At 41.8% G+C, this 23,985-nt stretch overlaps 1 protein-coding gene across 1 annotated transcript in view; it reads left to right on the forward strand.

Annotated features, from left to right (window-relative positions):
• The window catches only part of LOC130277393 (flavin-containing monooxygenase 5-like), a gene marked incomplete in the record, with an annotated part of 50,337 nt that overhangs the window by 18,577 nt on the left and 7,775 nt on the right, over nt 1-23,985 (forward strand). Inside the window, 1 exon segment of the mRNA XM_056528048.1 lies at nt 14,181-14,369. Coding sequence (XP_056384023.1) covers nt 14,181-14,369 — 189 coding nt within the window.

Below are 23,985 nucleotides of genomic sequence, written 5' to 3' on the forward strand. Positions count from 1 at the left end.
CAGTATCTCCCATAAGTGAGTCCACCCCTCACATCATATATACAGTATCTCCCATAAGTGACTCCACCCCTTACATTATATACAGTTACTCCCATAAGTGAGTCCACCCCTCACATTATATATACAGTATATCCCATAAGTGAGTCCACCCCTCACATCATATATACAGTATCTCCCATAAGTGACTCCACCCCTTACATTATATACAGTTACTCCCATAAGTGAGTCCACCCCTCACATTATATATATACAGTATCTCCCATAAGTGAGTCCACCCCTCACATTATATACAGTAGCTCCTATAAGTGAGTCCACCCCGCACATTATATACAGTATCTCCCATAAGTGAGTCCACCCCTCACATTATATATATACAGTATCTCCCATAAGTGACTCCACCCCTCACATTATATATACAGTATATCCCATAAGTGAGTCCACCCCTCGAATTATATATACAGTATATCCCATAAGTGAGTCCACCCCTCTTATTATATATACAGTATCTCCCATAAGTGAGTCCACCCCTCGAATTATATATACAGTATATCCCATAAGTGAGTCCACCCCTCACATTATATATACAGTATCTCCCATAAGTGACTCCACCCCTCACATTATATATACAGTATATCCCATAAGTGAGTCCACCCCTCACATTATATACAGTAGCTCCCATAAGTGAGTCCACCCCGCACATTATATACAGTATCTCCCATAAGTGAGTCCACCCCTCACATTATATATACAGTATCTCTCATAAGTGACTCCACCCCTCACATTATATATACAGTATATCCCATAAGTCAGTCCACCCCTCACATTATATATATACAGTATCTCCCATAAGTGAGTCCACCCCTCACATTATATATACAGTATCTCCCATAAGTGACTCCACCCCTCACATTATATATACAGTATATCCCATAAGTCAGTCCACCCCTCACATTATATATATACAGTATCTCCCATAAGTGAGTCCACCCCGCACATTATATACAGTATCTCCCATAAGTGAGTCCACCCCTCACATTATATATACAGTATCTCCCATAAGTGACTCCACCCCTCACATTATATATACAGTATATCCCATAAGTCAGTCCACCCCTCACATTATATATATACAGTATCTCCCATAAGTGAGTCCACCCCTCACATTATATATACAGTATCTCCCATAAGTGAGTCCACCCCTCACATTATATATACAGTATATACCATAAGAGAGTCCACCCCTCACATTATATATACAGTATCTCCCATAAGTGACTCCACCCCTCACATTATATATACAGTATATCCCATAAGTCAGTCCACCCCTCACATTATATATATACAGTATCTCCCATAAGTGAGTCCACCCCTCACATTATATATACAGTATCTCCCATAAGTGAGTCCACCCCTCAAATTATATACAGTATATTCCGTAAGTGACTCCACCCCTCACATTATATACAGTAGCTCCCATAAGTGAGTCCACCCCGCACATTATATACGGTATCCCCCAAAAGTGATTCCACCACTTACATTATGTACAGTATATCCCATAAGTGAGTCCACCCCTCACATTATATATACAGTATCTCCCATAAGTGAGTCCACCCCTCACATTATATATACAGTATATCCCATAAGTGAGTCCACCCCTCACATTATATATACAGTATATCCCATAAGTGAGTCCACCCCTCACATTATATATACAGTATATCTCATAAGTGACTCCACCCCTCACATTATATACAGTATCTCCTTAAGTGATTCCACCCCTCACATTATGTACAGTATCTCCCATAAGTGAGTCCACCACTCACATTATATATACAGTATATCCCATAAGTGAGTCCACCCCTCACATTATATACAGTATATCCCATAAGTGAGTCCACCTCTCACATTATATACAGTATCTCCCATAAGTGAGTCCACCCCTCACATTATATACAGTATCTCCCATAAGTGAGTCCACCCCTCACATTATATACAGTATCTCCCATAAGTGAGTCCACCCCTCACATTATATATACAGTATCTCCCATAAGTGAGTCCACCCCTCACATTATATATACAGTATCTCCCATAAGTGACTCCACCCCTCACATTATATATACAGTATCTCCCATAAGTGAGTCCATCCCTCACATTATATATACAGTATCTCCCATAAGTGACTCCACCCCTCACATTATATATACAGTATATCCCATAAGTCAGTCCACCCCTCACATTATATATATACAGTATCTCCCATAAGTGAGTCCACCCCGCACATTATATACAGTATCTCCCATAAGTGAGTCCACCCCTCACATTATATATACAGTATCTCCCATAAGTGACTCCACCCCTCACATTATATATACAGTATATCCCATAAGTCAGTCCACCCCTCACATTATATATATACAGTATCTCCCATAAGTGAGTCCACCCCTCACATTATATATACAGTATCTCCCATAAGTGAGTCCACCCCTCACATTATATATACAGTATATACCATAAGAGAGTCCACCCCTCACATTATATATACAGTATCTCCCATAAGTGACTCCACCCCTCACATTATATATACAGTATATCCCATAAGTCAGTCCACCCCTCACATTATATACAGTATCTCCCATAAGTGAGTCCACCCCTCACATTATATATACAGTATCTCCCATAAGTGACTCCACTCCTCACATTATCTACAGTATCTCCCATAAGTGAGTCCACCCCTCAAATTATATACAGTATATTCCGTAAGTGACTCCACCCCTCACATTATATACAGTAGCTCCCATAAGTGAGTCCACCCCGCACATTATATACGGTATCCCCCAAAAGTGATTCCACCACTTACATTATGTACAGTATATCCCATAAGTGAGTCCACCCCTCACATTATATATACAGTATCTCCCATAAGTGAGTCCACCCCTCACATTATATATACAGTATATCCCATAAGTGAGTCCACCCCTCACATTATATATACAGTATATCCCATAAGTGAGTCCACCCCTCACATTATATATACAGTATATCCCATAAGTGACTCCACCCCTCACATTATATACAGTATCTCCCATAAGTGAGTCCACCACTCACATTATGTACAGTATCTCCCATAAGTGAGTCCACCACTCACATTATATATACAGTATATCCCATAAGTGAGTCCACCCCTCACATTATATACAGTATATCCCATAAGTGAGTCCACCTCTCACATTATATACAGTATCTCCCATAAGTGAGTCCACCCCTCACATTATATACAGTATCTCCCATAAGTGAGTCCACCCCTCACATTATATATACAGTATCTCCCATAAGTGAGTCCACCCCTCACATTATATATACAGTATCTCCCATAAGTGACTCCACCCCTCACATTATATATACAGTATCTCCCATAAGTGAGTCCATCCCTCACATTATATATACAGTATCTCCCATAAGTGATTCCACCACTTACATTATGTACAGTATATCCCATAAGTGAGTCCACCCCTCACATTATATATACAGTATCTCCTTAAGTGATTCCACCCCTCACATTATATACAGTATCTCCCATAAGTGACTCCACCCCTCACATTATATACAGTATCTCCCATAAGTGAGTCCACCCCTCACATTATATATACAGTATATCCCATAAGTGACTCCACCCCTCACATTATATATACAGTATCTCCTTAAGTGATTCCACCCCTCACATTATATACAGTATCTCCCATAAGTGAGTCCACCCCTCACATTATATACAGTATCTCCCATAAGTGATTCCACCACTTACATTATGTACAGTATCTCCCATAAGTGAGTCCACCCCTCACATTATATACAGTATCTCCCATAAGTGAGTCCACCCCTCACATTATATATACAGTATCTCCCATAAGTGAGTCCACCCCTCACATTATATATACAGTATCTCCCATAAGTGAGTCCACCCCTCACATTATATACAGTATCTCCCATAAGTGAGTCCACCCCTCACATTATATACAGTATCTCCCATAAGTGATTCCACCCCTCACATTATATACAGTAGCTCCCATAAGTGAGTCCACCCCGCACATTATATACAGTATCTCCCATAAGTGAGTCCACCCCTCACATTATATATACAGTATCTCTCATAAGTGACTCCACCCCTCACATTATATATACAGTATATCCCATAAGTCAGTCCACCCCTCACATTATATATATACAGTATCTCCCATAAGTGAGTCCACCCCTCACATTATATATACAGTATCTCCCATAAGTGACTCCACCCCTCACATTATATATACAGTATATCCCATAAGTCAGTCCACCCCTCACATTATATATATACAGTATCTCCCATAAGTGAGTCCACCCCGCACATTATATACAGTATCTCCCATAAGTGAGTCCACCCCTCACATTATATATACAGTATCTCCCATAAGTGACTCCACCCCTCACATTATATATACAGTATATCCCATAAGTCAGTCCACCCCTCACATTATATATATACAGTATCTCCCATAAGTGAGTCCACCCCTCACATTATATATACAGTATCTCCCATAAGTGAGTCCACCCCTCACATTATATATACAGTATATACCATAAGAGAGTCCACCCCTCACATTATATATACAGTATCTCCCATAAGTGACTCCACCCCTCACATTATATATACAGTATATCCCATAAGTCAGTCCACCCCTCACATTATATATATACAGTATCTCCCATAAGTGAGTCCACCCCTCACATTATATATACAGTATCTCCCATAAGTGAGTCCACCCCTCAAATTATATACAGTATATTCCGTAAGTGACTCCACCCCTCACATTATATACAGTAGCTCCCATAAGTGAGTCCACCCCGCACATTATATACGGTATCCCCCAAAAGTGATTCCACCACTTACATTATGTACAGTATATCCCATAAGTGAGTCCACCCCTCACATTATATATACAGTATCTCCCATAAGTGAGTCCACCCCTCACATTATATATACAGTATATCCCATAAGTGAGTCCACCCCTCACATTATATATACAGTATATCCCATAAGTGAGTCCACCCCTCACATTATATATACAGTATATCCCATAAGTGACTCCACCCCTCACATTATATACAGTATCTCCTTAAGTGATTCCACCCCTCACATTATGTACAGTATCTCCCATAAGTGAGTCCACCACTCACATTATATATACAGTATATCCCATAAGTGAGTCCACCCCTCACATTATATACAGTATATCCCATAAGTGAGTCCACCTCTCACATTATATACAGTATCTCCCATAAGTGAGTCCACCCCTCACATTATATACAGTATCTCCCATAAGTGAGTCCACCCCTCACATTATATACAGTATCTCCCATAAGTGAGTCCACCCCTCACATTATATATACAGTATCTCCCATAAGTGAGTCCACCCCTCACATTATATATACAGTATCTCCCATAAGTGACTCCACCCCTCACATTATATATACAGTATCTCCCATAAGTGAGTCCATCCCTCACATTATATATACAGTATCTCCCATAAGTGACTCCACCCCTCACATTATATATACAGTATATCCCATAAGTCAGTCCACCCCTCACATTATATATATACAGTATCTCCCATAAGTGAGTCCACCCCGCACATTATATACAGTATCTCCCATAAGTGAGTCCACCCCTCACATTATATATACAGTATCTCCCATAAGTGACTCCACCCCTCACATTATATATACAGTATATCCCATAAGTCAGTCCACCCCTCACATTATATATATACAGTATCTCCCATAAGTGAGTCCACCCCTCACATTATATATACAGTATCTCCCATAAGTGAGTCCACCCCTCACATTATATATACAGTATATACCATAAGAGAGTCCACCCCTCACATTATATATACAGTATCTCCCATAAGTGACTCCACCCCTCACATTATATATACAGTATATCCCATAAGTCAGTCCACCCCTCACATTATATACAGTATCTCCCATAAGTGAGTCCACCCCTCAAATTATATACAGTATATTCCGTAAGTGACTCCACCCCTCACATTATATACAGTAGCTCCCATAAGTGAGTCCACCCCGCACATTATATACGGTATCCCCCAAAAGTGATTCCACCACTTACATTATGTACAGTATATCCCATAAGTGAGTCCACCCCTCACATTATATATACAGTATCTCCCATAAGTGAGTCCACCCCTCACATTATATATACAGTATATCCCATAAGTGAGTCCACCCCTCACATTATATATACAGTATATCCCATAAGTGAGTCCACCCCTCACATTATATATACAGTATATCCCATAAGTGACTCCACCCCTCACATTATATACAGTATCTCCCATAAGTGAGTCCACCACTCACATTATGTACAGTATCTCCCATAAGTGAGTCCACCACTCACATTATATATACAGTATATCCCATAAGTGAGTCCACCCCTCACATTATATACAGTATATCCCATAAGTGAGTCCACCTCTCACATTATATACAGTATCTCCCATAAGTGAGTCCACCCCTCACATTATATACAGTATCTCCCATAAGTGAGTCCACCCCTCACATTATATACAGTATCTCCCATAAGTGAGTCCACCCCTCACATTATATATACAGTATCTCCCATAAGTGAGTCCACCCCTCACATTATATATACAGTATCTCCCATAAGTGACTCCACCCCTCACATTATATATACAGTATCTCCCATAAGTGAGTCCATCCCTCACATTATATATACAGTATATCCCATAAGTGATTCCACCACTTACATTATGTACAGTATATCCCATAAGTGAGTCCACCCCTCACATTATATATACAGTATCTCCTTAAGTGATTCCACCCCTCACATTATATACAGTATCTCCCATAAGTGACTCCACCCCTCACATTATATACAGTATCTCCCATAAGTGAGTCCACCCCTCACATTATATATACAGTATATCCCATAAGTGACTCCACCCCTCACATTATATATACAGTATCTCCTTAAGTGATTCCACCCCTCACATTATATACAGTATCTCCCATAAGTGAGTCCACCCCTCACATTATATACAGTATCTCCCATAAGTGATTCCACCACTTACATTATGTACAGTATCTCCCATAAGTGAGTCCACCCCTCACATTATATACAGTATCTCCCATAAGTGAGTCCACCCCTCACATTATATATACAGTATCTCCCATAAGTGAGTCCACCCCTCACATTATATATACAGTATCTCCCATAAGTGAGTCCACCCCTCACATTATATACAGTATCTCCCATAAGTGAGTCCACCCCTCACATTATATACAGTATCTCCCATAAGTGATTCCACCACTCACATGATGTATAGTATATCCCATAAGTGAGTCCACCCTTCACATTATTTGTACAGTATCTCCCATAAGTGAGTCCACCCCTCACATTATATATATATATATATATATATATATATATATATATATATATATATAGATATACAGTATCTCCCATAAGTGACTCCACCCCTCACATCATATATACAGTATCTCCCATAAGTGAATCCACCCCTCACATTATATACAGTATGTCCCATAAGTGACTCCACCCCTCACATTATATATACAGTATCTCCCATAATTGAGTCCACCCCTCACATGATATATACAGTATCTCCCATAAGTGACTCCACCCCTCACATTATATACAGTATCTCCCATAAGTGAGTCCAACCCTCACATTATATACAGTATCTCCCATAAGTGAGTCCACTCCTCACATTATATACAGTATCTCCCATAAGTGAGTCCACCCCTCCCATTATATATACAGTATATCCCATAAGTGACTCCACCCATCACATTATATATACAGTATATCCCATAAGTGAGTCCGCCCCTCACATTATATACAGTATATCCCATAAGTGAGTCCCCCCTCACATTATATATACAGTATCTCCCATAGTGAGTCCACCCCTCACATTATATACAGTATCTCCCATAAGTGAGTCCACCCCTCACATTATATACAGTATCTCCCATACGTGAGTCCACCCCTCACATTATATACACAGTATCTCCCATAAGTGAGTCCACCCCTCACATTATATACATTGTATCTCCCATAAGTGAGTCCACCCCTCACATTATATACAGTATCTCCCATAAGTGAGTCCACCCCTCACATTATATACAGTATCTCCCATAAGTGAGTCCACCCCTCACATTATATACAGTATATCCCATAAGTGAGTCCACCCCTCACATTATATACAGTATATCCCATAAGTGACTCCACCCCTCACATTATATACAGTATATCCCATAAGTGAGTCCACCCCTCACATTATATACAGTATCTCCCATAAGTGAGTCCACCCCTCACATTATATATACAGTATCTCCCATAAGTGACTCCACCCCTCACATTATATATACAGTATCTCCCATAAGTGAGTCCACCCCTCACATTATATACAGTATCTCCCATAAGTGAGTGCACCCCTCACATTATATATACAGTATCTCCCATAAGTGAGTCCACCCCTCACATTATATACAGTATCTCCCATAAGTGAGTGCACCCCTCACATTATATATACAGTATCTCCCATAAGTGAGTGCACCCCTCACATTATATATACAGTATCTCCCATAAGTGAGTCCACCCCTCACATTATTTATACAGTATATCCCATAAGTGAGTCCACCCCTCACATTATATACTGTATCTCCCTTAAGTGAGTCCATCCCTCACATTATATACAGTATATCCCATAAGTGAGTCCACCCCTCACATTATATATACAGTATCTCCCATAAGTGAGTCCACCCCTCACATTATATATACAGTATCTCCCATAAGTGAATCCACCCCTCACATTATATACAGTATGTCCCATAAGTGAGTCCACCCCTCACATGATATATACAGTATCTCCCATAAGTGAGTCCACCCCTCACATTATATACAGTATCTCCCATAAGTGAGTCCACCCCTCCCATTATATATACAGTAAATCCCATAAGTGACTCCACCCCTCACATTATATATACAGTATATCCCATAAGTGAGTCCACCCCTCACATTATATACAGTTTATCCCATAAGTGACTCCACCCCTCACATTATATATACAGTATCACCCATAGTGAGTCCACCCCTCACATTATATACAGTATCTCCCATACATGAGTCCACCCCTCACATTATATACACAGTATCTCCCATAAGTGACTCCACCCCTCACATTATATACAGTATCTCCCATAAGTGAGTCCACCCCTCACATTATATATACAGTATATCCCATAAGTGAGTCCACCCCTCACATTATATACAGTTTATCCCATAAGTGACTCCACCCCTCACATTATATATACAGTATCACCCATAGTGAGTCCACCCCTCACATTATATACAGTATCTCCCATACATGAGTCCACCCCTCACATTATATACACAGTATCTCCCATAAGTGACTCCACCCCTCACATTATATACAGTATCTCCCATAAGTGACTCCACCCCTCACATTATATATACAGTATCTCCCATAAGTGACTCCACCCCTCACATTATATATACAGTATCTCCCACACGTGAGTCCACCCCTCACATTATATACACAGTATCTCCCATAAGTGAGTCCACCCCTCACATTATATACATTGTATCTCCCATAAGTGAGTCCATCCCTCACATTATATACAGTATCTCCCATAAGTGAGTCCACCCCTCACATTATATATACAGTATCTCCCATAAGTGAGTCCACCCCTCACATTATATACAGTATCTCCCATAAGTGAGTCCACCCCTCACATTATATACAGTATCTCCCATAAGTGAGTCCACCCCTCACATTATATATACAGTATCTCCCATAAGTGAGTCCACCCCTCACATTATATACAGTATATCCCATAAGTGACTCCACCCCTCACATTATATACAGTATATCCCATAAGTGAGTCCACCCCTCACATTATATACAGTATCTCCCATAAGTGAGTCCACCCCTCACATTATATATACAGTATCTCCCATAAGTGAGTCCACCCCTCACATTATATACAGTATCTCCCATAAGTGAGTCCACCCCTCACATTATATATACAGTATCTCCCATAAGTGAGTCCACCCCTCACATTATATACAGTATCTCCCATAAGTGAGTCCACCCCTCACATTATATATACAGTATCTCCCATAAGTGAGTCCACCCCTCACATTATTTATACAGTATCTCCCATAAGTGACTCCACCCCTCACATTATATATACAGTATCTCCCATAAGTGAGTCCACCCCTCACATTATATACAGTATCTCCCTTAAGTGAGTCCATCCCTCACATTATATACAGTATATCCCATAAGTGAGTCCACCCCTCACATTATATATACAGTATCTCCCATAAGTGAGTCCACCCCTCACATTATATATACAGTATCTCCCATAAGTGAGTCCACCCCTCACATTATATACAGTATCTCCCATAAGTGAGTCCACCCCTCACATTATATATACAGTATCTACCATAAATGAGTCCACCCCTCACATTATATATATATACAGTATCTCCCATAAGTGAGTCCACCCCTCACATTGTATATACAGTATCTCCCATAAGTGAGTCCACCCAGGACTGCCATCATAAATTTCGGGGCCCCCTACACAGCTCAAGGCCTGTGCTTAGTCCCCCCTGCAATCTATAGCTTATCCCCTATCCTTGGATAGGGGGATAAGTAATTTTTTACCAGAAAACTCCTTTGATAGCACAGTTTTATACAGCACCGCACAGGCATTTAAGAATAAGCAGCCCATTTTTTGGGTTGGGGTCTGACTGCTGAGACCCCCACCGATCACCTCAGTTGAAGTGGTTCTCCAGCTGTTGGAAAGCTAAAACTCCCATCATGTCTGGAGAGCCTCTGCCAATGAGAGTTGTAGTTTTGTAACAGCTGGAGAGACACAGATTGGACACAGTTTTCCCCATCATCACTGCAAAACTTACAAGTGACTACAGCTCTGATGGGACAGTCAGGAGAATACACAATGATATCAGTGACCTGAGTGACGTCTTCTGACTTGAGAGATATCTTCTCTGTTATCTTTCCTTCTTCATCGAGTCCAGAGACCAGGTCTTCCCCCAGCTCCATCTTCTCTGCAGAGTCTGACATCCAGACATCATTGGCTCCTCACTGTCAGCAGATCCTCATCCTCTGCATGAAGACAGTAATCATTATAACCTTGCCAGAAAGTGTACCCTAAATATAATCCTGCCCCACACTGTACCCTGAATATAATCCTGCCCCACACTGTATCCTGAATATAATACTGCTATACACTGTACCCTGAATATAATACTGCTATACACTGTACCCACTAAATATAATCCTGCCACACACTGTAACCTGAATATAATGCTGCCACACACTGTACCCACTAAATATAATCCTACCCCACACTGTACCCTAAATATAACCCTGCCCTACACTGTACCCTGAATATAATACTGCTATACACTGTACACTGAATATAATACTGCTATACACTGTACCCACTAAATATAATCCTGCCACACACTGTAACCTGAATATAATGCTGCCACACACTGTACCCACTAAATATAATCCTGCCACACACTGTACCCTGAATATAATACTGCTATACACTGTACCTACTAAATATAATCCTGCCACACACTATACCTACTAAATATAATCCTGCCCCACACTGTACCCTGAATATAATACTGCTATACACTGTACCCACTAAATATTATCCTGCCAGACACTGTAACCTGAATATAATACTTCCATACACTGTACCCACTAAATATAATCCTACCACACACTGTAACCTGAATATAATGCTGCCACACACTATACCCACTAAATATAATCCTGCCCCACACTGTACCCTGAATATAATACTATACACTATACCCACTAAATATAATCCTGCCCCACACTGTACCCTGAATATAATACTGCTATACACTGTACCTACTAAATATAATCCTGCCACACACTATACCCACTAAATATAATCCTGCCCCACACTGTACCCTGAATATAATACTGCTATACACTGTACCCACTAAATATAATCCTGCCCCACACTATACCCACTAAATATAATACTGCCCCACACTGTACCCTGAATATAATACTGCCCCACACTGTACCCTAAATGTAATACTGCTATACACTGTACCCACTAAATATAATCCTGCCCCACACTGTATTCACTGAATATAATACTGCCACACACTGTTCCCCTGAATATAATACTGCCACACACTTTACCCTGAATATAAAACTGCCACACATGCATACACATCTTATATACATATACATCCCCTCTTATCCTGTGTCCTCATCACCCCCATAACCCCTGCCAAACCTCTCCACATCACTACAATAACCCCCCGCACCTCTCCTCATCACCCCCATAACACCCCCTATACCTATCATGAACCCCATAACACACCCTGCACCTCTCATCATCCCCATAACCCCCCCCTGCACCTCTCATCACCCCAAAAAACCCCTGCACCTCTCATCACCCCCCCTGCACCTCTCATCACCCCCACAACCCCCCCTGCACCTCTCATCACCCCCATAACACCCCAAGCACCTCTCATCACCCCCCCTACACTGCACCTCTCATCACCCCCCCTACACTGCACCTCTCATCACCCCCCCACACCTCTCATCACCCCCTCCCCCGCACCTCTCATCACCCCACCCCCCAAACTCTCATCACCCCCTGCCCCGCACCTCTCATCACCCCCCTGTACCTCTCATCACCCCCGCTGCACCTCTCATCATCCCCCCCTGCACCTCTCATCACACCCCCCACCCTATTGCAAACCCTCCTGCCCCCGCAAGTTTACCTACCCTCACATTACACCCTTTTTCAAATATTGTTATACAAATATTGTTTTGTTTTGTTTTTTCCAGAGAATTTTGCACAATAATAGTCTTATTTGTGATGAAAAACAATAGTGACAGTATTGTCAGGCCCATGGAACATTTTCATTGATCTGGATATTATTTGATTTCTTTGCCTATTAATTGATAACAGCTCACCCCTTCCGCTGATGCACACCTGTGCCCGGAACCTGACGGTCTCGTCTCCGGCTGAGCAAGGATACAGGTAAACGAAAAAGAAGTCCAGCACTGAAGCGACACAATCCAATTGCCTTTGCTTTTTTGAAGTATGAAATTCACACCAAGATCCAAACAGGAGGTAAAAAACTTTCTGACATGTTTCACGCTGCATGCACTTAGTCATAGAATGATTCTACCTCCTGTTTGTATCTTGGTGTGAATTTCATACTTCAATAAAGCAAAGGCAATTGGATTGCGTCGCTTCAGAGCTGGACTTTTTCATTTACCTGTGTCTTTGCCTATTAATTGTATTAAAGTTTTGGATTACATGGAATGATCTCTGAACTTTAAACGGGTTGCCCGGTGAAAATTATCTTATCCCCTTACCACAGGACAGGGCATAAGTATTTGATCATTGGGGGCTTCTACAATCTCTTCTACGGCTCTCATTGAGAGCAAGTGCTGTAGACAGCAAATGATTTATTGATTGGTATGGGAGGGTGTGCCATCTACAACACCCTCTCTCAAAGAGATACGGGGTCCTGTTCCATAGGTCGCAGAAGGTCCCAGCAGTTGGGACCCCCATGATCAGATACTTATGTTCTATCCTGTCATTTTTACCGGACAAAACTTTGAAAACAGTTGTCACTTCACTTGAACCCAATCCGGCAGTCCCCTGATCTCTGCAGGTGCAGCTTCATGGACCCCTAGGCACTTTGCTAATCTCAATATAAATGTAGGGGTTCTTAGTGCACATAAGAGACCACCTGCAAAGATAAGGGATCCCAACACTAAACAGTACACCTGTATAATAGGAGACTAAAGCTAAATGTTAAGTTCAGTATATTACTTTTATTATTATATCACATACTGTAGTATTATTTTTTTTTTTACATTTTCTTTTTTAATATATTAAGTTTTAGCCTTTTTAATGTTATTTTTAGAGATCAGAAACCCTATATCCATATTGTGGTCTGTCCAGTTTGCTGCATTTAAAAAATATATATATTTATTTTCTCAACAGGTCTTTCTGAGTACCAGGAGAGGTGCATGGGTTCTTAACCGTGTGGCCGATGAAGGTTTCCCATTAGATGTAGTTCTCTACAGTCGGTATAAGTTTTTTCTCAAACAATTCTTCACCACAGAAATGCTGAATTGCTGGGCAGAAAATAAAATGAACAAGCGTTTTAATCACGAGAATTTTGGCCTAAAGCCTAAACACAGGTAACTGCAATGCATGGGATTTGGAATACAGATTATACACGTTACCTTCACTATTCTGACCTTAAAGTGGACCTGTCAGCAGGTGTTTAGTGTATAAAGTAAGGTCAGATCTGTATAGGGCTTTTGACCCTGAATGTGTACATACCTCTTATTAGACAATTGACCCCTCCAGTGCTGAGATATCAGAGTTTAAAAAGATATGCAAATTAGGCTTTGGAGCCCAGTCTGGGTTCCCATCAGCTGCTCGATTACATTGGAGAGACGGAGATTATAGTAAAGGCTAGTGCCCATCAGTCAGGGGGTAGATGAGGTGACCGAAGGAGAGTGTCTAACTAGTGAAAAGGCTCTAGCTGCCAAGGGGAATGTCCAATGGGCTCTAAAGACTAATCATATCTTTTTAAATTCTGATTTCTCAGTATTAGAGGGGTCAATTATCTAATGAGAGTTATGTACGGATTCAGGGTCCAAAGCTCTATACAGCCATATCCTTACTTTATACCCTAGAAAACCTATTGACGGGTCCACTTTAAAAAGGGATTTCCCATCTTAACCTCTTAAGGACCCAGGGCATATGGATATGCCCTCACACCCTGGGCCTTAAGGACCCAGGGCGTATTCATACACCCTGGCGTTTTCCGGTCCCTGCCGTGTGCCGGGCAGAGATTGGAACCGCATGCCTGCTGAAATCCTTCAGCAGGCATCCAGGGCAAACATCGAGGGGGGCCATAAAGGCCCCCCATGTCGCGATCGCCGCAAATCGCAAGGGAAATTGCCCTTGCGATCTGCGGCGATACCGGGCTGATCGCGTCTCTGGGACCAGACCGCCCGGTAATTTCGCATGATCCCGGCTGTCACAGACAGCCAGGACCATGCTAAAGTATAGGAGCGAGGTGGCAAGCCGGCCACCTCCTCCTATACCCTGCGATCCGTCGGTTAGTTAACCGACCAATCGCAGGGGGGGCGGTTACTTCCTCCCGCCCTGCCCGGCCCCTGGAAGTCCTGAGAGGATGGGAGGAAGACCGGAGGATGCGGCGGGGGACGGGGGAGTGCTGGGGACCGGCCCCGGTACTTACCTTGTCCCTGAAGACCCGGATCCCGGCGATGAAGGCGGCGGCAGTGGCGACGGGTGAGTATATCTTCAGCCGCGGTCTGGTCCTTTACAGCAATGCACGTCGCCGTAAAGCGACATGCATTGCTGTAATGGGACCATGTATACTACAACTCCCAGCATGCCCAGACAGCCCTTGGCGTCTGGGCATGCTGGGAGTTGCAGTTTTGCAACATCTGGAGGTCCACAGTTTGGAGACCACTGTGCCCTTCCAGATGTTGCAAAACTACAACTCCCAGTATGCCCTTACTGTCCAGGCATGCTGGGAGTTGTAGTTCTGTAACATCTGGCCCTTCAGATGTTGCAGAACTACAACTCCCAGCATGCCTGGACAGTAAGGGCATACTGGGAGATGTAGTTTTGCAACATCTGGAAGGGCACAGATTGGAAACCACTGTATTAGTGGTCTGCAAACTGTAGTCCTCCAGGTGTTGCAAAACTACAACTCCAAGCATGCTGGGAGTTGTAGTTTGGCAACATCTGGCTCTAAAGATGTTGCCGAACTACTACTTCCAGCATGCCTGAGAATGTTTGGGAGTTGTGGTTTTGCAACAACTGGAGGCACACTGGTTGGGAAACATTGTCTGTTTCCTAACTCAGTGTTTCCCAACCCGTGTGCCTCCAGCTGTTGCAAAACTATAACTACCAGCATGCACTGAGTTGCTGGGAGTTGTAGTTTTGCAACAGCTGGAGGTCCCCCCCCCCCCCCTGTGAATGTACAGGGTACATTCACATTGTCAGGGGCTTACAGTGAGTATCAGGCTGCAAGTTTGCGATGCAGCTAATTTTGCGCGGCAGCTCAAACTTGCAGCAGGAAACTCGCTGTAACCCCCCGCCCATGTGACTGTACCCTAAAAACACTACACTACACTACCACAAAATAAAATAAAAAGTAAAAAACACTACATATACACATACCCCTACACAGCCCCCCTCCCCAATAAAAATGAAAAACGCCTGGTACGCCACTGTTTCCAAAATGGAGCCTCCAGCTGTTGCAAAACAACAACTCCCAGTATTGCTGGACAGCCATTGACTGTCCAAGCATGCTGGGAGTTTTGCAGCAGCTGGAGGCACCCTGTTTGGGAATCACTGGCGTAGAATACCCCTATGTCCACCCCTATGCAAATCCCTAATTCAGGCCTCAAATGCACATGGCGCTCTCACTTTGGAGCCCTGTCGTATTTCAAGGCAACAGTTTAGGGCCACATATGGGGTATCGCCGTGCTCGGGAGAAATTGCCTAACAAATTTTGGGGGCTTTTTCTCCTTTCACCCCTTATGAAAAGGTGAAGTTGGGGTCTACACCAGCATGTTAGTATAAAAAAATTAATTGTTTAGACTAACATGCTGGTGTTGCCCTATACTTTTCATTTTGACAAGAGGTAAAAGGGAAAAAAGCCCCCCAAAATTTGTAATGCAATTTCTCCCAACTACGGAGATACCCCATATGTGGGCGCAAAGTGCTCTGGGGGCGCACAACAAGGCCCAGAAGGGAGAGTGCACCATGTACATTTGAGGTGATTTGCACAGGGGTGGCTCATTGTTACAGCGGTTTTGACAAACGCAAAAAAAACAAAACCCCACATGTGACCCCATTTCGGAAACTACACCCCTCACGGAATGTAATGAGGGGTGCAGTGAGAATTTACACCCCACTGGTGTCTGACAGATCTTTGGAACAGTGGGCTGTGCAAATTAAAAATTCCGTACAGTCCACTGTGGGGGTAAATGCTCACTGTACCCCTTGTTATGTTCCTCAAGGGGTCTAGTTTCCAAAATGGTATGCCATGTGGTTTTTTTTTTTTTTTGCTCTCCTGGCACCATAGGGGCTTCCTAAACGAGACACGCCCCCAAGCAAAATTTGCTCTCAAAAAGCCAAATATGACTCCTACTCTTCCGAGCATTGTAGTTCGCCCGTAGTGCACTTCTAGTCAACTTATGGGGTACCTCCATACTCATAAGAGATGGGGTTACAAATATTGGGGGGTATTTTCTGCTATTAACCCTTGCAAAAATGTGAAATTTGGGGGGGAAACACACATTTTAGTGAAATTTTATTTTATTTTTTTACATATGCAAAAGTCGTGAAACACGTGGGGTATTAAGGCTCACTTAATTCCTTGTTACGTTCCTCAAGGGGTCTTGTTTCCAAAATGGTATGGCATGTGTTTTTTTTTTATTGCTGTTCTGGCACCATAGGGGCTTCCTAAGTGCAACATGCCCCCCAAAAAACATTTCAGAAAAACGTACTCTCCAAAATCCCCTTGTCGCTCCTTCGCTTCTGAGCCCTCTACTGAACACTTTACATAGACATATGAGGTATGTGCTTACTCGAGAGAAATTGGGCTACAAATATAAGTATACATTTTCTCCTTTTACCCCTTGTAAAAATTCAAAAATTGGGTCTACAAGAACATGCGAGTGTAAAAAATGAAGATTGTGAATTTTCTCCTTCACTTTCCTGCTATTCCTGTGAAACACCTAAAGGGTTAAAACGCTGACTGAATGTCATTTTGAATACTTTGGGGGGTGCAGTTTTTATAATGGGGTCATTTGTGGGTTATTTCTAATATGAAGACCCTTCAAATCCACTTCAAACCTGAACTGGTCCCTGAAAAATAGTGAGTTTGGAAATCTTGTGAAAAATTGGAAAATTGCTGCTGAACTTTGAAGCCCTCTGATGTCTTCCAAAAGTAAAAACACGTCAATTTTATGATTCAAACATAAAGTAGACATATTGTATATGTGAATAAAAAAAAATATTTGGAATATCCATTTTCCTTACAAGCAGAGAGCTTCAAAGTTACAAAAATGCAAAATTTACAAATTTTTCATAAAATTTTGGGATTTTTCACCAAGAAAGGATGCAAGTTACCAAAAAATGTTACCACAAATGTTAAAGTAGAATATGTCACGAAAAAACTATCTCGGAATCAGAATGAGAACTAAAAGCATTCCAGAGTTATTAATGTTTAAAGTGACAGTGGTCAGATGTTAAAAAAATGGCCGGGTCCTAAGGTGTAAAATGGCTGGTTCCTTAAGAGGTTAAAGGGGTACTCTGGTGGAAAACTTTATTTATTTATTTATTTATTTATTTATGTTTAAATCAACTGGTGCCAGAAAGTTAAACAGATTTGTAAATTACTTCTATTAAAAAATCTTAATCCTTCCAGTACTTATTAGCTGCTGAATACTACTTAGGAAATTATTTTAGAGCACTGTGGTCATGATGTCAGCAGAGAGCTCTGTGTTCCAAAAAGAAAAGAACTTCCTCTGTAGTATTCAGCAGCTAATGAGTACTGGAAGGATTTAGATTTTTTTATGGAAGTAATTTGCAAATCTGTTTAACTTTCTGGCACCAGTTGATTAAAAAAAAAAAAAAGTTTTCCAGATGTATGATATATCCACAAAATATGCTATAGGTGTCTAATAAATGCAGGTCAATGCACCTATGTAACCATCTCAAGAACAAGGGTCCCCAGACAAAAGTTGTAAAAATGTAAACTTAAATTACACAATTACACACACACACACACACACACACACACACATACATATATATATTTCCTCTTTTTCATGCAAACCAATCTACATATCTATAAAATCAATATATTTATATGAAGTAATGTTCATGTAAGACAATATTCTAGACTGATCTATCATTATAAAAACAAATACATGGTGCTGGGCAGTATCCCACTGGGCTTAGATACAATGCTCTGGGCAGTATCACACTGGGCTTAGATACACAGTTCTGAGGAGTATCACGCTGAGCTTAGATACACATCTCTGTGCAGTATCTAAGCCCATTCACTGTGATACTGCCCAGAGCTATGTATCTAAGCCCATTCAGTGTGATATTGCCAAGAGCTGTGTATCTAAGCTTATTTAGTTTGATACTACCTAGAGCATTGCATCTTAGTCTGTTCAGTGTGATACTGTTCAGAGCTGTGTATCTAGACCCATTCAGTGTGATACTGCTCAGAGCCGTGTATTTAAGCTTATTCAGTTTGATACCGCCCAGACCATTGTATCCAAGCATATTCAGTGTGATACTGCCCAAAATATTGTATCCAAGTCCATTTAGTATGGTTCTACCCAGAACATTGTATCTAATCCAATTCAGTGTTATATTGCCCAGAGCCATGTATGTGAGCTGATTCAGTGTGATACTACCTAGAGCTGTGTATCTAAGCCAGTTCAATGTGATACTGCCAAAAGCATTGTATCTAACCCTATTTGGTGTGATACTGCACAGAGTTACATAGTTAGTACGGTCGAAAAAAGACATATGTCCATCAAGTTCAACCAGGGAATTAAGGGGTAGGGGTGTGGCGCGATATTGGGGAAGGGATGAGATTTTATATTTCTTCATAAGCATTAATGTTATTTTGTTCCAGGAATGTATCTAATCCTTTTTTAAAGCTGTTAATTGTTCCTGCTGTGACCAGTTCCTGAGGTAGACCGTTCCATAAGTTCACAGTCCTCACGGTAAAGAAGGCGTGTCGCCCCTTTAGACTAAACCTTTTCTTCTCCATACGGAGGGAGTGCCCCCTCGTCCTTTGGGGGGGTTTAACCTGGAACAGTTTTTCTCCATATTTTTTGTATGGGCCATTTATATACTTATATACGTTTATCATATCCCCCCTTAAACGTCTCTTCTCAAGACTAAACAATTGTAACTCCTTTAATCGCTCCTCATAGCTAAGATGTTCCATGCCCCATATTAGTTTAGTCGCGCGTCTCTGCACCCTTTCCAACTCCGCAGTGTCCCTTTTATGGACAGGTGCCCAAAACTGAACAGCATATTCCAGGTGAGGCCGTACCAATGCTTTATAAAGGGGGAGTATTATGTCCCTGTCCCTCGAGTCCATGCCTCTTTTGATACATGACAATATCCTGCCGGCTTTGGAAGCAGCAGCCTGACATTGCATGCTATTCTGTAGTCTGTGATCTACAAGTACACCCAGATCCTTCTCTACCAGTGACTCTGACAGTTTAATCCCCCCTAAGACATACGATGCATGCAGGTTATTAGTACCCAGATGCATAACTTTACATTTATCCACATTGAACCTCATTTGCCAAGTGGATGCCCAGACACTTAGTCTATCCAAGTCATCCTGTAACTTATGCACATCCTCTATAGACTGTACCGTGCTACAAAGCTTGGTGTCATCTGCAAAGATAGAAACAGAGTTGATAACTTCCATAAGAAATGAATAACAGGGCACTCACAACCAGAATCAGCTTCAGTCTTCTTTATTCATGCTGAAGAACATAAATATATATACAGTGCAGGACACGGGTGGACGGACATAACAGGGGCATGCTGTTCGGGGCAGCGGTGCCGTTTCGTGCTATGCGCTTCAACTGGCCAACATGTGTAATAAGAACTACTGGACTTCCTGTCTGGAGAAAAAGCTGAAAGAAACAGGGTATGTGCTCAGCAAAGATTACACTTGTACATTACAAAGTTATGTAACACTAAATTGGCCAGCTTTATGAACATAATTTCATTTGGCCGGAGTTCTCTGTTAACTTCTATAGTTGTTAAAGGCAATTGCATTTAAAACATGCCCATTTAACTTTTGCTGAGTTAACACAGCATATAGACCCATTGACAGAAAAATTATGCATCCAGGTAGAAATGTTAAATTGCTGCAAAATTCAGCATGTAGTTATGTCTCTCAGGTGTAGTCTGATTAGACACTGGATTTTGTTACAGAAAAGTGCTTCCTCTGTTGCCCTGAGAAAAGGCTTTCATTGGCTACATTTGGGTAGTGTGGCTCTTGGTAAGAGATTGGTGACTATTAGACATACCTCTTTGCTCACAGTCCAATTATCTGTTCCCTCTCAAAGTTTGTCAACTGAGCAAAACCTTAAAGGGGGAGATTTATCAAAACCTGCGCTGAGGAAGAGCAGTGCAGTTGCCCATAACAACCAATCAGATCGCTTCTGGAATTTTCCAGAGGCTATTTTTAAAATGAAAGAAGCGATCTCATTGGTTGCCATGGGCAACTGCACCACTCTTCCTCAACACAGGTTTTGATAAATCTCCCCCTTTAAGATTTTGCTCAGTTGACAAACTTTAAGAGGGGGCAGATCATTGGACTGAGTGAAGCAGGATGGCTGGATGGCTGTTTTGATGAATTACCATCTCGGCCGTTCTGCCCAAGCTGACCAAGATGTTGGGAGCAGTGATTACTTAGTAGAGAGGATAGTTTGATCTTTTGTCAAGCATTACCAGCTCCCAACTTTTCCTTTTCCCCCTGGTCTCTTTATTACACATCCGTCTCTTCATTACCCACCCCTGTCTCTTCATTACACTTCCCTATCTCTTCATTACACACCCCTGTCTCTTCATTACACACCACTATCTTTTCATTACATACCCATGTGTCTTCATTACGCACTCCTGTCTCTTCATTACATACCCCTGTCTATTCTTTACACACTCCTATCTCTTCATTACATACCCCTGTCTCTTCATTACACATTCCTGTCTCTTCATTACATACCCCTGCCTCTTCCTGAACCATTTACAAGCACTTTCCATATAGCAAGTTATCGCTCCAAACCTCACTACCGCCGTTATGCTCGAGCTGTGGGGTAGCACCTCCCCTCCTTCAGTACAAGCAGAAAAGAGTAATCTGGCACCAACGGCAGGTAAAAGGATCCACTTTATTGAAGCATAAATATAAAATAAAAGCTGGGCACAATAAAGTGGATCCTTTTACCTGCCGTTGGTGGGGCGGATTACTCTTTTCTGCTTTTACAGGCACTTAGCTTAAGAAAATTTGGTGCCCCAGTGTCCTACCCTTGACAGCCAGCCACTGTTACCTTCATTTGCATTAGTGTCGTGAATTAGAAATCTATAATATTATGGACTGGAATCGTATAATCTTTAGCAACTAATTCAGGTTCTTTTTGGGATCCGACAATGACCGTGTTTGAGTGTGGAGGCCTCATGGTCAGCACTTGGCTTTTCTGTAGCATGACACACTGCCCCCTACTGGTGTGATGATCTGATTTCAGATATAACAGCCATCGGATATAACAGTCGGTCACCCCTAGTAGTAATAAGAGGGACACTAATAGCTCAGCCATATGTGCAGGACATTCTGCAGTCACATGTGTTCACTCTCTTGGCTTCCATCTGCTATATTTCAGCAGACTAATTCCCACACACAGCAAGGGTTTCCCAAGAATATCTCTGTCAGATTGCAACACTTCGTTGGCCTCCTCGTTGGTCTTCGTTGACCAGATTTATCATCCACTTTTTCAAGTGTATAAGATCTACACGCCCATCTGCAAAATCTGTAGCCAAATTGCCATAGAATGTCATACAGCCTGTATGTCTCCATACCCAACTATATCTCATCTTGTATCTGGACTGGAGGTGGCCCAACAGGGTACTACAACCTCCTTTTAATTGTACAGCTCCCTCTAAAAAAAAAATTCTCCTTCCCCTGTAATATTTTAATCTCTTCCATATATCATCATTACAGTCACCTATAGAAAGTTTCATTTGATTCTAACAACTCCTTGTTGGTGCAATATTTTGTTGGCAATTGTTGCAGATAAAACCATTGCATTGCATTAGGTAAAATCTACGGCATCCGCAACAGGCACAGATACTCTGTTGTGCAATTTCAATGTGAATTCTACAATAAAAAGTTAACAAACAAATATGCTATGTCTGAAACTTGAGAAATTTGAGGGGGCACAGTGTCCCCATAGGGCCACTGACAATATGCCCGTAGCAGGTAATGAATGTTTCTGAATATTGAATCATAACACAGAGAAGGAACGGGTACCGGCACTCACCGATAGGCTGCTGTAACTCGACTTCTTCGGCTATCACGGATGCTCCGGTATCAGACTGGTAGCAAGGTGCTCAGAGGTGACTGCCGGCAAAGTTTCGCGCTGGTTGCGCAACCAGCACGAAACTTCGCCGGCAGTTACCTCTGGGCGCCTTGTCTGATACCGGAGCGTCTGTGATAGCCAAAGAAGTCGAGTTACAGCAGCCTATCGGTGAGTGCTGGTACCCGTTCTTTCTCTGTGTTATGATTTGATATATGACTTTGGGTTCTCTGGTTCCCAGCACCCCCGGACTCGCAGGCAGAAGGACCCTGATCCCCCGCAGTGACGTTCTGTATGGAGCAGTATCCCTGAGCCAGTCACTTGGCATAGTTACCTAGTTCGCCTACTACAATGGGGCCACTTATAGCTCCCCAGCAGTGTTTTTACTGAATATTGATATTATATGGGTGTATGCTTTCGTCATTACCTTTACTGATTCTAATGGAGGTTGATTGGATATACTTGCATATTGCTATCACTTGAATATATTGTAGCTGGGGAACGTTGCTAATATTGGGGTATATGTTTTTATGGGATAGTTTCTTTTTTTTCCTGTATTATGCTTTTTGGATAAATATATTGTGGTTATCTTCTGATGTAATAAAGGCAATTTTTTGAATAATGTTAGTGAACATTTTTT

Source organism: Hyla sarda, chromosome 6 (assembly GCF_029499605.1).
Source record: "Hyla sarda isolate aHylSar1 chromosome 6, aHylSar1.hap1, whole genome shotgun sequence".
NCBI lineage: Eukaryota > Metazoa > Chordata > Amphibia > Anura > Hylidae > Hyla > Hyla sarda.